The following is a 15,428-nucleotide window of genomic DNA, read 5'->3' on the forward strand; positions in this document are numbered from 1 at the left end:
TCTCTCCTGCTCTCTCTCTCTCTCCATCTATTCACAACTCCACTTCATTTCTAGTGAACAGCTGGTGAGGAGAATTCCCTAAATCCACCCCCCACCCCCATTTCTAACACACACACACACACACACACACACACTAATCTCTCTCTCAGCTCACACGTCTGTCTGTCAAAAGAGCCTTTATTCACTGTGTGGAATGTGTCTGCGAATGAATGTGTGTGTGTGTGTATGTGTGTGTGTGTGTGTGTATGTGTGTGTGTGTGTGTTTGAGCAGCCGCAGTACTTCAGATCTGCATTACAGCCTCATATAAATGTGTTGATAAACTATAAGCTCCACCTATGAGCTCCACCACCATCATTCCACAGAACACAGTTCTTCAGGCACTAGACAAGCGGTGTGTGTGCATCATTCGAAGGGGTGTCCACAAATATTTGGCCATATAGAGTATGTACTTCACTTACTCAGCCTAGAGCAGTTTAGCCCCGCCCACTCACTCTGAAGTTTTAAGAAGTGTTTCAGCCTGGACCGATTTTTGAACGAGAGCCAATACAGGGCAGCCAATCAGAGCAGAGCTCAGCCTTAAAGGCACAGTAAGCAGAGCGGCCTTTTTAAAGTTAGGGAGGAAGAGAGGTTGGAAAACGATTGCGAACTATGGCTGGTTTTGATGCACACACACACACACACACACACACACACACACATCATGAGTGGAGCTCGGAGGGAGGGGGGTGGAATAAAATGAGTATAAAAAATGATAAATAATATAAATCTAGTCTGCTACGGGCCGTTTGAGTGTGTGTGTGAATGTAAGTGTAGTGTCGGCTATCGTGCCTCTGAAATTTAACCTTTAGGACAATTCATCAGCTTTGAGTGGTGTGTGTGTGTGTGTGTGTGTGTGGCTGTATGAGCAGCTGCTGGAGCCAGAAGGTTAATGAATCACTGTGTAAAACATTCTCTATCCAATTAGTCTGAGTCCAACAGCATGACCTTTATAAGGAAGAGAGACGTATAACACACACACACACACACACACACACACACACACACACACACACACACGCACATACACACACATGCATGCTGCAGAGATCAGACTAGCCGTCAGACAGAGAACACAGCTGAAGACTCAGACAGACACATACATAAACACACACTCCTACACACACACACACACACACACACAATCATACACCAACTGTACTGCATGGCTCCGATTGTTGACCTAGTTCGGGAGGCGACGTGTCAGTTTGAGTTACTCACAGCCATCACACAACCAAGCTCACTGTAAAGTGAACACACACACACACACACACACACACACACACAGTCGCACTGTCATACAGAGTGGTGAACAGTGGCTCCCTATGAGACGTTGTGTTTTCAGAAGCATTTTTGTTGATTGTTTATTTGTTTATTTCTTTGTTTACAGAATTTAACTGAAGTTAAACTCAGCACAGCTCTTCATCAGCATAGCTTTTCCCCACCATAGCTCTTCATCAGCATAGCTTTTCCCCACCATAGCTCTTCACAAGCATAGCTCTTCGCCAGCACAGCTCTTCACCAGCACAGCTCTTCACAAGCACAGCTCTTCACCAGCACAGCTCTTCACCAGCACAGCTCTTCACAAGCATAGCTCTTCCCCGCCATAGCTCTTCCCCGCCATAGCTCTTCACCAGCATAGCTCTTCACCAGCATAGCTCTTCACAAGCACAGCTCTTCCCCAGCATAGCTCTTCACCAGCATAGCTCTTCCCCACCATAGCTCTTCACCAGCATAACTCTTCGCCAGCACAGCTCTTCCCCAGTATAGCTCTTTATCGGCACAGCTCTGGATAAAAGCTTGCTTACCAGCATAGGACGCCTGGAGAGGTCAAACTGGTTGTGATTGATTTGCTGTTTAAATCATCTGTAAAAAAAAACTGGCTTATTGCGGTTCATACACACACACACATACACACAGACACACACACACACACACACACACACACACACACACAGAAACACACACACGGTTCATATTTTCTGTTATTTCAGCTTAACCTTGATAAATAAACCAACAAGTACTCTTCAATAATTAACAACCCTTACAACAAACACTTATCCACAGTGACACACACACTCACACACACACACACAAAGAGGAAATGTCTGAAACACACACCCTCACCACGAGCAGAGTAAACAAGCTAGCTCAAAGAAGCATACACACACACATACACACACTAACACATGCTAACACACTGTGGACGTTTGGAGAGATGCACAGACACGAGTGTTTCTCTCGGGTGGTTAGAGATTGAATGCTGTATATGTGTGTGTGTGTGTGTGTGTGTGTGTGTGGTTGTTTTTTAGCCTGGGTTTGAATGCTAGGCTAAAATGCTCCATTGGGAACTCTTTCAGCGCTCGGAGATCAAAGTTTTATCCAAAAAGCTTCGAGCGCTCACACACTCCCAAATGGATCTGTCTGGAGCAGAGCCGACCAAACAAGCTGTGCACACACACACACACACACACACACACCTAAACATCAGCTCTGTAGCACAAACACACACTTAATGTGACGGTTTAAAAAAGTGAATTTACAGTTTTCCGCTCTCGCATTGAATGTTGAGCATTAGCTTAGCCATTAGCTTAGCATAGTGCTAACTGCAGGCCTAAATCACCACACGCTCTCCGCAAACCACATGGAGATGTTCAGTCGTCCCTAATAGACTTGATTGTGTGGTTTCTGACACTGTACAACTCTAGAACTGCTATCTAGAACACTGACTGAAGCACACTATATGGACAAAAGTATTGGGACACCTGCTCATTCATTCACTGTTTCTTCTGAAATCAAGGCTATTATAAGAGCTGATCCTGCTTCTGTTGGAGTAACTGTCTCTACTGTCCAGAGAAGAAGACTTTCTACTAGATTCTGAATCCATGTTCTAGATAACAGTGAGTCATACAGCGTCAGAACCCACATCATCAGGTAGTCTATAATCCATTACAGATTACTCAACACCACCACATGTTGTGGTGATTTAGCATCATGCTAACTGGCTATTAAGTGATGTTCTAGATAAACGACTGGGTCAGAACATCTCCAAAACATCTGGCAGGGTCGTTCCCCTGGTATACCAAAGGTGCTCCAAGGAAGGACAACGGTGAACCGGTGACAGGCTCATGGGCACCTAAGGCTCACTGATTGATGCTCATGGAGGCCCCCGCCCACCTCACAACTTGTCTTGGTGCCAGTGAACCACAGCAGGACACTTTCAGCAGAGGTCTTGCAGCATCCATGCCTCAGATGGTCAGATTTGTGGTGGCGGGACAAAGGGGGGAGGAGTCACTCTCAATTTTAGGCAGGAGGTGCTACAGTGATGGCTGCAGTCCAGCATGGTCATGTTGGCCGACCAGTTTGGTTGAGCTGGTCATGCCGGTCGACTGGTCCACTAGACTGGGAGCTTGCATTGGTTGTTAGCTACATTAGCCACGTAGCTCTATTTCTAGCGTGAGTCACTCACAATGCAAATGGTCACACAGACACACACACACACACACTCAGCCCCCTGCAGGCTAGGCCTCCTCTGCGGCGCCCTTGAGCCTCTCAGCCCATTACAGCCAATTAGGAGCCTCCAGCTTCAGCTAAAACACAACACACACTCCACCTTTCTCTCCATCTCTCTCTCTCTCTCTCTACTCTCTCCTCTCTCTCTCCTTCTCTCTCTCTCTCTCTCTCTCTCCTTCTTCTCTCTCTCTCTCTCTCTCTCTCTCTCTCTCTCTCTCTCTCCTTCTCTCTCTCTCTCTCTCTCCTTCTCTCTCTCTCTCTCTCTCTCTCTCTCTCTCTCTCTCCAGCTCATTACTGCCATATTGTATAAATTACCAAATGCCACAATAGGTTAATTTAAAAAATGATTTCCCTAAGGAAGAAACACGCACACACACACTTTCACTCCCTCTGTCAAACACACACACACACACACTCATGGTTGCCCACACACACACACACACATAAGCAATCCAATTCTCTCTGTCTTTAATGTACTGAAAACATAACTACAGTTAGCCGAACGTGAATATTAGCTGCGGTTTGTTAGCCGCAGTGTGTGAGAATTAGACGCAGTGTGTGTGCGTGTGTGAGTGTATCTGCAGTGTGTATTATCTGTAGTGTGAGTATAGTGTGTGTGTATCTGCAGTGTGTATTATCTGTAGTGTGAGTATAGTGTGTGTGTATCTGCAGTGTGTATTATCTGTAGTGTGAGTATAGTGTGTGTGTGCAGTGTGTATTATCTGTAGTGTGAGTATAGTGTGTGTGTGTGTGCAGTGTGTATTATCTGTAGTGTGAGTATAGTGTGTGTGTATCTGCAGTGTGTATTATCTGTAGTGTGAGTATAGTGTGTGGTGTGTGCAGTGTGTATTATCTGTAGTGTGAGTATAGTGTGTGTGTATCTGCAGTGTGTATTATCTGTAGTGTGAGTATAGTGTGTGTGTGTGCAGTGTGTATTATCTGTAGTGTGAGTATAGTGTGTGTGTATCTGCAGTGTGTATTATCTGTAGTGTGAGTATAGTGTGTGTGTGTGCAGTGTGTATTATCTGTAGTGTGAGTATTAGCCAAAGTGTGTGAGTGTTAGTCGTAGTGTGTGAGTGTTAGTCGTAGTGTGTCGTAGTGTGTGAGTGTTAGTCGTCGTAGTGTTAGTCGTAGTGTGTGAGTGTTAGTCGTAGTGGGTGAGTGTTAGTCGTAGTGTGTGAGTGTTAGCAGCCAGATTTTTCAGGTAGAAATATTATCCAGCAGCTACCAGTGGTTTAAATTCCTGTAATCAGTATAAATTCACATAATTATCAACTGCATTAAAAATACATTAAAAGCACATTGAGCCTCGGAGACGGCGGCGTAATCACACACTACTCGGGCTTCTGCGGCTCCCGTAACCCCAGACTGTTTAATTACAGGTGAGACGGGATTTCCTGTTTGCTGTCGGCCTGTGGAGCCCTACACACACCCAGGACACACTCATACATGTGTCCTACACGAGTATATTGTAAATATATTAGTATCTATATGTAATATGTACTGTTGGGCCCTTGAGCAAGGCCCTTTACCCTCTCTGCTCCCCCGGGCGCTGGAGTTGGCTGCCCACCGCTCTGGGTGTGTGTGTACTCACTGCCTCTAACACGTGTGTGTGTGTGTGTGTGTGTGTGTTCACTACCAGATGGGTTAAATGCGGAGGACACATTTCGCTGTACGGTGTACACTGTACAGTGACAAAATACATGCCCTTTATATACTGAAAATGTACAAATACACACACACACACACACACACACCACCCTCACCTATGATGTAGTAATCCTGGAGGTTTTTGAACTCGTGGCCCCAGAGATTAGGTGAAAACTCCTGGAACTGATGGTGAAGCGCATGTCAGCATTTGGCCGGTCACAGGTCAGCAGCAGGTTCGGGGCACCGCTCACTTCACACCTGCAACACACACCCAAAAAAAAACCCAAAACAGTCTCTGCTGTAAAGTGTCCACGATAAAAGTACACTATATGGACAAAAGTATTGGGACACCTAATGGCAACAGGACTGAATGAAACTCCTGGATTTAATGATTAGGAAGTGTGTCCCAATACTTTTGTCCGTATAGAAGAGATTGTTCTAGATTGTTCAGGAGAAGGTACACACCTGTCGGCCTGCTCGCGGGTGGACACCAGGTACAGTTTGTAGTACTCGTAATCAGGGGTGGACGCGCGGGCCGGCTGGAGCGGACGCCGGACATACCAGGTCCAGCCGGTCACCGATCTGAGGGTAGAGCACAATAGCCCCTTTCATCCCCAAACCTACATGCATACACACACACATACACACACACACACACACATACAAAAAGATGGATATGTTTTAATGAACACAGTGATGGAGAACCACCACTACTTTCTGTTGGGAATGTTATTAGTGTTTTACCTAATAATCGAATCATATGCGAGACCCCGTGATTATAACGCCACCTACTGGTGTGAAGTCTGACTTTATGCCCCTCAACCCCCCCACCCCCTTACTCAGACCATTAAAACCAAACCGACTGATCCTCAGAAAAGACAGAAGAAGGAAAAAACCGACACAGAAAAAACACGAGGAGCGAGAAAGTCACAGTAACGCCGGTTTCCACGGCAACCGCGATTGACAGTCTGATATTTGCACGTGTGTGTATGTTGTGTGTGTGTGTGCGAGTTTGACAGCCAGCTGGGTTTGATGCCAGGTTTGCCCCTTTTATTCACGAAGCATTTTTTATTTTTTTCTTCGCTTTTTTAACCCACGCGCAAACACATGCGCCCTTTACCGCCTGGGCGTGTGGTTGTGTGTGTCAATGCGATGTAAAAGACGGAGTGTGTGTGTGCAGACAGGACCATTATCCTGTCATTCGGTGGAATAAAAGTAACTAAATTACTGCAGTCAGAGCACAAATACCCATTTCCAGCAGAAACAGGGGAACCGTGAGGAGAGCGAACCCCCGTCCAGTCCCACCGGAGACACACAGGGCCATATTCAGCTCCCTGGCTGCGCTCAGCAGCTCATTTACACACTTACACTAAGTGCTGATGATCCATGTCAAAGGTCATGCTCACACACTTCTTTAAAACCAGCCAAACAAGTGGGCCGCGGATAATCCGGGATCCATACGGATCACCCCACCCCGGTTCAGGAATGCACGCGGGCCGTGGATTAACCGCCCAGGTTTAACTGTAACGGTGTGGAGTACAGGTTTACTGCTGCTGTGACTTTTACAGTGATAATGCCCTTCAATCAGCACACAGAGCTGCAGTGAACACATACAGACTGAGCAGCTGCGTCAAAATAAAAGTCACTAATACAAATAAAAAAACTGTCACAAAAAGGACACTAATACAAATGAACAAACTGTGTCAAAATAAAAGTCACTAATACAAATGAATAAACAGGTTGTGTCTAGCTAATTACAGCCACAAACCCAATACAAACGAGAAAACTGATTATGACCAAATAAAAAGTCACTAATACAAATATTTTAAAAACTTTTAAAATAAGACACTAATACAAATGAACAAACAGGCTATGTCAAAATAAAAGTCACTAATGCAAATGACCAAACTGTGTCACAATAAAAGTCACTAGTGCAAATGACCAAACAGGTCGTGTCTAGCTAATTACAAACTCAATACAAACGAAAAAACTCTGTCAAAATAAGTCATTAATACAAATGAAAAAAAAAAGAATAAAAGTCACTAATACAATAAAAAAAAATCAAAATAAGACACTAATACAAATGAACAGACAGACCATGTCATTACAGCAAAAGTCCAAATTGTCTATCCAGGTCTCCATTAAGGTGGCGCAGACATGTGGATGTAATTTAGGGTGTTTCATGTGGATGTAATTTAGGGTGTTGCTTAGTGTAAAGTATAAACATCACAGAATTGTCACTGTGATGGATGACCTTGGCATTCAGCTCATCCCTGTTTAGATTTCCAGTATATATATTTATAATTTAAGGCCTACATTAATTGACACCGTCTTTAGGGTTAGCCGACAGTTTGTGGCTTTATGTTGGTTGCAACAGCCACCTTCAAAAAGTATGTCCAATGCAGTCCAAATGTTTGTGGACACCTCTTCTAATGAATGCATTCAAGCTACTCTAAGCTACTTTGTGTTTGGGGATGAAAATATACAATGAATGGAAGAGCAGGCGTCCCCAATACTTTTGTCCATGTGCACAATGCTCTAATGCAGAGTAGAGGTGGAGCTGTTGCCCTTTGAGTGCGTCAGACTGCCTGAGCATTAACACATGCACTTTAGGACACCAGCAGAGGTCAGGCAAAAAGTGTGTGTGTGTGTGTGTGTGTGTGTGAGTAAGAGAGAGAGAGGGCACACATTTTGATGTCAGCACACAAATCTTGTTGAGTCACATGGTCATCATCGTAGCCTGTGACCACTCCTCTGACCCGTACACAGTCAGCTAATCGACACTCAACAGCTCTGCACACACACACACACACACACTTCCACTCACAGATTACACACTCTGAAATCTTTAAAAACACTGGATAATTAAAACACGTCTCATCTTTAATGAGTCTTTATTAATGAAGCCTTTTATCTTTAAAGAAAATTTAAATATGATGTTCCAAGAGATAGAAATGACAACACAATAGTGTGTTGTGTGTGTGTGTGTGTGTGTGTGTGTGTTTGCACAAGAATGTGTGCAGTGTGATTACAAAGTTGTTTGAACTGATGCCATGCAGCCATTTAAACACCAAGGCGAGGGGCCCTCTGTGTGTCTGTGTGTGTGTATATGTGTGTGTGTGTGTGTGTGTGTGTGTGTGTGTGACTGGAATGTGCTGACCTCTACCAGCTCAAATGCTTACAGGGACTCTGTTTAGGACCCCTAGGACCCCAACACAGCCCCATACTTCTCAACACCTTTACTAAACACACATATTCAAGCTATATATACAGTAGAACATACCCTACACACTATATGGACAAAAGTATTTGGACACCTGCTTGTTCATTCAATGTTTTTTCTGTAATCAAGGGGATTAAAAAGAGCTGATCCTGCTTCTGCTGGAGTAACTGTCTCTACTGTCCAGAGAAGAAGACTTTCTACTAGATTTTGGAGGAGGATTGCTGTGAGGATTTGATGCATTGAGCCACAAGAGTGTTCTTAGTGAGGTCAAGATGTTGGATGATGCTCACGATCCCATGATCTCCCCAACTCAAACCATCCTAAAGTATGGTATAGAGCACCACCATCATTCCAGAGAACACAGTTCTTCCACTGCTCCACAGCTCAATGCTGGGGGGCTTTATACCCTCTACTAGCCCACTACATTAGAAGGGGTGTCCACAAACATTTGGACATATAAATAATAATAATGTGATTATTATTAGTAACTTTGGTTTATTATATCAGCTTTGGGTTGAGTCCAGTGACCCCCACCACCCCCCCGCCCCCCGACCACGGCCCCCGACCACGGCCACCGACCACGACAAGATCTTAAGGCTTATTGCTTTAGTAGATTTTAGCCCTGGATCTTAATCTCGAGCTGTTAATCCAACTTTAGCGACTTTTGCTTGATGGGGGCAGTATTCCGGTCACTCGGCACATGCAGACGCTGGAGTCTGAGACCGTAAAGGATTTTTCATTGCTTTTTATTCTTTTTAATAAAGGAGTTAACGTACACTCGCTCCCAGTCCACACAGACCATATAACCTTTAAATTCACCAAGGATGTGATGTCAGAAATCATGGACACGTCCCTTTAGCCCCGCCCACTCAGTCGTTTCACGGCTGATTTGAAACCACCCAACCCAGATGCAGCCGGGGAGGGTCTGATGTGATGGGCAGTGGTTGTGGACTTATATAATGAAAAGGGTCAGAGAGGTTAAGCTTTCGCTCATCACATTCATATGGGACGTCTCATCACTGTCACACAAAAACCTCATATCTCCAGAACAGCAGCTTTACAGGAGGAGTAAGAGTAACTTTTTAATGGAAATCAATGTAAATATTTGATTCCGAGTCACGTCGCAACAGTCTGACACAGCATAAACAACAACTGCCAGATTCACAACTTGTGACAATGCCGAAAACAGCAAAAATGGAGATACAAGGTTTTTGCGTGACAGCAACAAGATATGGAACATCTTACTGTTCTTTACTGTAGATATTTCACCACACACACCACACATATATGTATACACACAATACATATGGACTATACAGTATCTATATGTATTACACATATATACATACATATATACAATAGATATATATGTACACACACATATATATGCAATTTATGAACTGATGCATATATATATTAGATATATAATTAGATATATAATAATAATTATATAATTAGATACATATATCTACATTTAATGACATGCCCCATATGAATTTTCTGTCTATATGTATACAATAAAAGTATTTAGCTGCTGTCCAATGAAAACCATGTATCTCCATTATTGTCTGTTTTTAGTTGTCTCCATAGTTTGAACCCTGTAGCTGCTTCTGTGCACTGTGGGAATAATTCTGGATGACCAATAGAGATGCTCTAAATTAGTTGGAATAAGTCCTTTGACTTTCATTTGGAGTTTTGGACGTTTTTGCCTTCTCCTTTATATTAAAGGATCTGTATGTAATTATAGTATTCCATATATATATATATATATGGAATACTATAATTACATACAGATCCTTTAATATAAAGCTGCACGATGTTGAAAAAACATGGCAGTGTGTTTTTTTTATGTTATATCTCGCGATATCACAAATACAGGATTTATTTTTTACCAGATTTCACAGAAGTCTGTTTTCCAACATGTGATGATATCAGTAATGCACTCTGTGCCCACATGCAGTGGACTGGATGAAATGGTATTGAGCAGATACAGCCTGTCTCTGGTAGATCTGTCCTGGGAATTTAACAATGTAGTTTCTGTATAGGCAGTAAAAAAGCTGCAGCATGATGTTTAGTAAAATCTGACGCGGCACGTCCTGCGATGTGACCACTGCCATGCACACACTTGCGGTGCCGACGACGAAACGATGCATTGTGCAGCCCTACCTACATATATATCCCACATACGGGAAATATTATCACACCGCATGTTGACAATGTAATAAAAATAAACCTGTGTGTGTGAATGTGTGTGTGTGTGTGAGTGTGTGTCGTGTGTGCTGGACAGCTGATTGAGCGATGCAAGTGGCTAATAGCCGTGTGTCCATCCACTCTAGTGTCCCAGACTGTCACACATTCCCTTTCACAGTCTTACCTTACCTTACTTCACCTCAATTTCGGAGACTATGACATCTCTCTCTCTCTCTCTCTCTCCCTCTCTCTCTCTCTCTCTCTCCCTCTCTCTCTCTCTCCCTCTCTCTCTGTCTCTCTCTCTCCCTCTCTCTCTCTCTCCCTCTCTCTCTGTCTCTCTCTCTCTCTCCCTCTCTCTCTCTCTCTCTCTCTCTCTCTCTCTCTCTGTGAGGGTCATGGTCGAGTGTGGTTAATTGGACTCTTGCTTGCTTGTCCCCGCCCGAATGGAAATGTCATGCTGTTCTCTGGGCATTAGCACATAGCAGAGAGTGAGAGAGGGGGGAGGAGAGAGAAGAATCTGAGAGAGGGTTATTACTGGGGTGAATCCTCAACTTTAGAAAGCACCCACATCCACACACACACACACACACACACACACACACACACACACACACACACACACTCACTGCTGGAAATGTCACTCTGCTAAATGCCACTAGAGTTTTTATCCCTGAGAAGGAGGTTGCAGAGATTGAAGGCTTTAAGTGGGGCGGTATCACTGATCCTCGTACTGGTCAGCTTCCTCCTCCTCCAATATTGCACCCCTCAGAATTTGCTCGGCAAAGGTTCCACCCACATCTACACTAAATGGACAAAGTATTGGGACACCTGCTCATTCAGTCATCGTGTCTTCTGAAATCAAGGCTATTAAAAAGAGGTGATCCTGTTTTTGTTGGAGCAACTGTCTCTACTGTCTGGGGAGAGCAGGTGGTGTTAATGTTTTGGCAGATCTGTGTTTTTTACAGCATTATTACACTCATTAGAAACAGGTTAGCCGTACTTTAGTCTCGGTATTGAGATTTTTGTAATAGGTCTATATACTTTTGGCAGTTATATTGTTATATATATTTCATTTCATTAATTTGATTCATATTCAGTTCATCTGATCTGATGCTTGACTCTGGGAGCCCATTCACCCTGCTCTGCCTCGGGCCTCCAGCTCTAACGCAGTCAGTTCAGCTTGGTTGTGAGCTGGAAACCAGTCCTGAGGGTCTACAGGTGGGGGTCTGAGTGTATGTGCTCCAGGAGCTGAAGCATAAAGGCACTCCGATGATGACTTTAAACACCAATCCCATTATAGCCCTGTGTCTCAGGTTAGATTTTTCCCATCAGTATATTAATAAGCAACCCAGACGTCCCACAATCCCCAGCTGTGCAGCGGCCATCTGCTGAAGAGGCACGTCTCCTGCAGCGGCGGCTCCAACCAGGAGCTTAGCATCGTAACTTTGCACGGAAATATGATATTCTAACTTTCCTAAATGTACAAATGGAAATCACTACATGGACAAAAGTAATGGGACACTTGCTCATTCGTTCAGTGTCTCTTCTGAAATCAAGGCTACCAAAAGAGCTGATCCTGCTTTAGTTGGAGTAACTGTCTCTACTGTCCAGAGAAAGAAGACTTTCTACTAGACTGAGAGCCTTGGAGAGACGTTGGAGGCTCAGTCCCACACCTCATCCCCAACTCGCCCACTGCTCCACAGCTCAATGCTGCTGGGGGGCTTATACCCCTCTACTAGCCCACGCCTGGCATTAGGTTCATGATGTTGATCTGCTCCAGAGAGTCCTATTCTATTGGCTGTGTGTATATTTGCACATCTGTGTCAGCAATGGGTGCAGCTTAAAGTTGCTGAATGCATTTATTATCAGGGGTGTCCACAAACTTTTGGACATGTAGTGTACATTCTACGTCAGCACAAGCAACCTTCAGACAGCCAGCACTCAGTCTTGGCTGGTCGACTACATGTGGGATAAGAAGTGTTGGGGGGGGGGGGGGGGGTTGATGAGCTGCTCCTTTAACTGCAGCACATGAGTCTCCGGACCGCTGGGCCTGTTGGTTTAAGCTGGAAAAATGTTTGATTTTGTGGTCGGAGTTGATTATGTGCACCAGATGTGTCTTCTTTCTTTCTTTCATTCAGGGAAACTGCTTTCAATCGATCCACCCAAAAAAAAAAAAAAAGGAGCTCATCTAAAGCCAGCCCGGCTGCGTGGAAGAGTTTAACGGAATGAATGAGAATCCAAACACTCCCAAAAACATCATTAATGGACACAAAGCTGTGGATGGCCGAAAGGAGTGGATTTCCACGCGTACGGTAGCAAGAAAAAGCCATGTTTCCCATAAGCTCACGGGAGAGCCTGAACAGAGCCATTATCCGCGGTGGAGCTATGTGAAGCATATGTTACGGTTTACGGAGCGGCGGTACGAGTCCAGCACTAATGGAGAAACCTGGACACGCTGCCTGTGCTCTTCCAGCTCTTCCAGCTCTTGATTGGGAAAAAGCGCGACTCTCCAAATTCAACACTTCATTATGAAGGATTACTTCTGGATCTTCTGTAAAAACCAATCATCGTTGGAGAATATTCAAACACCCCCCCCCCCCCACACACACACACACACACACACACACCACATGTAGTCAATCAGTCCAGACACAAACACTGTGGGCAAGAGGTATGCTGCGGAGATCACTCCTGTTTAGGGAGCTCAGGTGTTTCAGTGGCCTATTGCTAACAGGTGTAGTGCAGTAGTCTCCATCGACGCACCTTCAACATACCACTGTTCCAGAATGCTACAAATTTCTGCCCTGCTAGAGCTGCCCTGGACAACGGTAAGTGCTAGTACTGTGAAATGGAAGCATCCAAGAGCACCAGCTCAGCCACAAAACTAAGCCATGGTAGAACATGCAAGTCATAGAGTGGTTCTCTGAGTTCCAAAGTGCTTCTGGACGCAACATCCGCACAAGAACCGAGCAGCAGGAGCTTCCTGAACTGTGTTAGCATGTCGGCTAATGAAATAAATTAGGAAGGCAGACGTCCCACATCTTGGGATGGGGTGTTTAGTGTCCAGTACTTGGTCCTGAGTGATCTGATCATCTGTACAGAAGTAAGAAACAGTGTGAACGAGGGTCGATGGCAGACCGGAAGCTCAAATCTGATTCGGATCTGATTTGTTAGACAGTCAGAGATCAGATTTCTTGTTCTCCATCATCGGGGGTCTCACCAAACTCTGCTTTTAAAATTCCCAGCCTTTTCTGCACAGTTTGCTTTCTGAACTCATTACCGGTTGAGCTCGGAGCTGATTTTTGAGAGGGAGGATATAGTTGAAACACAAAGGCCGGCCTGCTGAACATTTTCCATGCCTCGAATGCAGCATCTAAATGCACCACAACAACTCATATTGAGTTTGAAGTTTGTCAGAGTTCAGACTTTCAGAAATGAATCCAGATGCTCAGCTAAGCAGCCAGCTGGCCGCCGAGCGTTAGCCGCCAGTCTAGCGCACTGCAGGTATGATGGAAAATGAGCTCTGTTTGGAATTGTGAAAACGTTCATCTCGAGCAGCCCTGCTTCTCCTTCCTTCCGATGTTGTATGTGACCACAGGAGGGGATATGTGTGTGTGTGTGTGTGTGTGTGTGTGTGTGCTATGGACTCGGCGGTCTGAAGAGAGCGCTGAGTGTGTGTGATTGGTGTAAGTGGTCGTAGAGCGGTGTTTCATGTGTTTATCAGTGCTGTTTAATTAGCTTTGGGCAGCAGATAACCCACAAATTCCTGACCGATGACTAAACTGCCCAGTGGAAACTCGCTTATCACTCAGACACTTACACACATGCTAACGTGTGTTCGTGTTTCCATGGTCTTGTGTGTGAGAGAGTGTCTGAATGCTGCTGTGCTCCACCCAACCCAGCTTTTTACATTTTCTAATAAAAACTGCAGTTTTTAGTGTTTTTACACAAAGACCAAAACCCATCACCCACAGGAGAGCAACAACTACTAAATAATAAATACTGAAACCAAAAAAAGAGCTCCATAGAGCCACACGCTCATTCTGACAGACTGTAATACACTACAGGAAGCGTAGGGGGCGCTCTATAATGCCCTATAATGTTTATATGATCCACACGCTCATTCTGACAGACTGTAATACACTACAGGAAGCGTAGGGGTGCTCTATAATGCTCTATAATGTTCATATGATCCACACGCTCATTCTGACAGACTGTAATACACTACAGAAGCGTAGGGGGCGCTCTATAATGCCCTATAATGTTCATATGATCCACACGCTCATTCTGACAGACTGTAATACACTACAGGAAGCGTAGGGGGCGCTCTATAATGCTCTATAATGTTTATATGATCCACACGCTCATTCTGACAGCCTGTAATACACTACAGGAAGTGTAGGGGGCGCTCTATAATGCTCTATAATGTTCATTATGATCCACACGCTCATTCTGACAGAAGTAAAACACTAGAGAAGCGTAGGGGGCGCTCTATAATGCCCTATAATGTTCATATGATCCACACGCTCATTCTGACAGACTGTAATACACTACAGGAAGCGTAGAGGGCGCTCTATAATGCTCTATAATGTTCATATGATCCACACGCTCTTCTGACAGACTGTAATTCACTACAGGAAGCGTAGGGGGGCGCTCTATAATGCTCTATAATGGTTCATATGATCCACACGCTCATTCTGACAGCCTGTAATACACTACAGGAAGCGTAGAGGCGATATGGCTTCAACTGTTTCATTAAAAAATTCCTCTTGGCGTTGATGCCATAGCCATCTGTGGTTTGCGACTGAAACTGCA

The 15,428-nt window shown here is 44.5% G+C and overlaps 1 protein-coding gene across 1 annotated transcript in view; it reads right to left on the minus strand.

Annotated features, from left to right (window-relative positions):
- Nucleotides 1-15,428, minus strand: part of efnb3a (ephrin-B3a) — a 47,178-nt gene that overhangs the window by 20,332 nt on the left and 11,418 nt on the right. The window contains 5 exon segments of the mRNA XM_072658724.1: nt 5,317-5,385; nt 5,388-5,458; nt 5,666-5,727; nt 5,729-5,797; nt 5,799-5,820. Of these exon segments, the coding sequence (XP_072514825.1) occupies nt 5,317-5,385; nt 5,388-5,458; nt 5,666-5,727; nt 5,729-5,797; nt 5,799-5,820 (293 nt within the window).

This window comes from Salminus brasiliensis, chromosome 16 (assembly GCF_030463535.1).
Source record: "Salminus brasiliensis chromosome 16, fSalBra1.hap2, whole genome shotgun sequence".
NCBI lineage: Eukaryota > Metazoa > Chordata > Actinopteri > Characiformes > Bryconidae > Salminus > Salminus brasiliensis.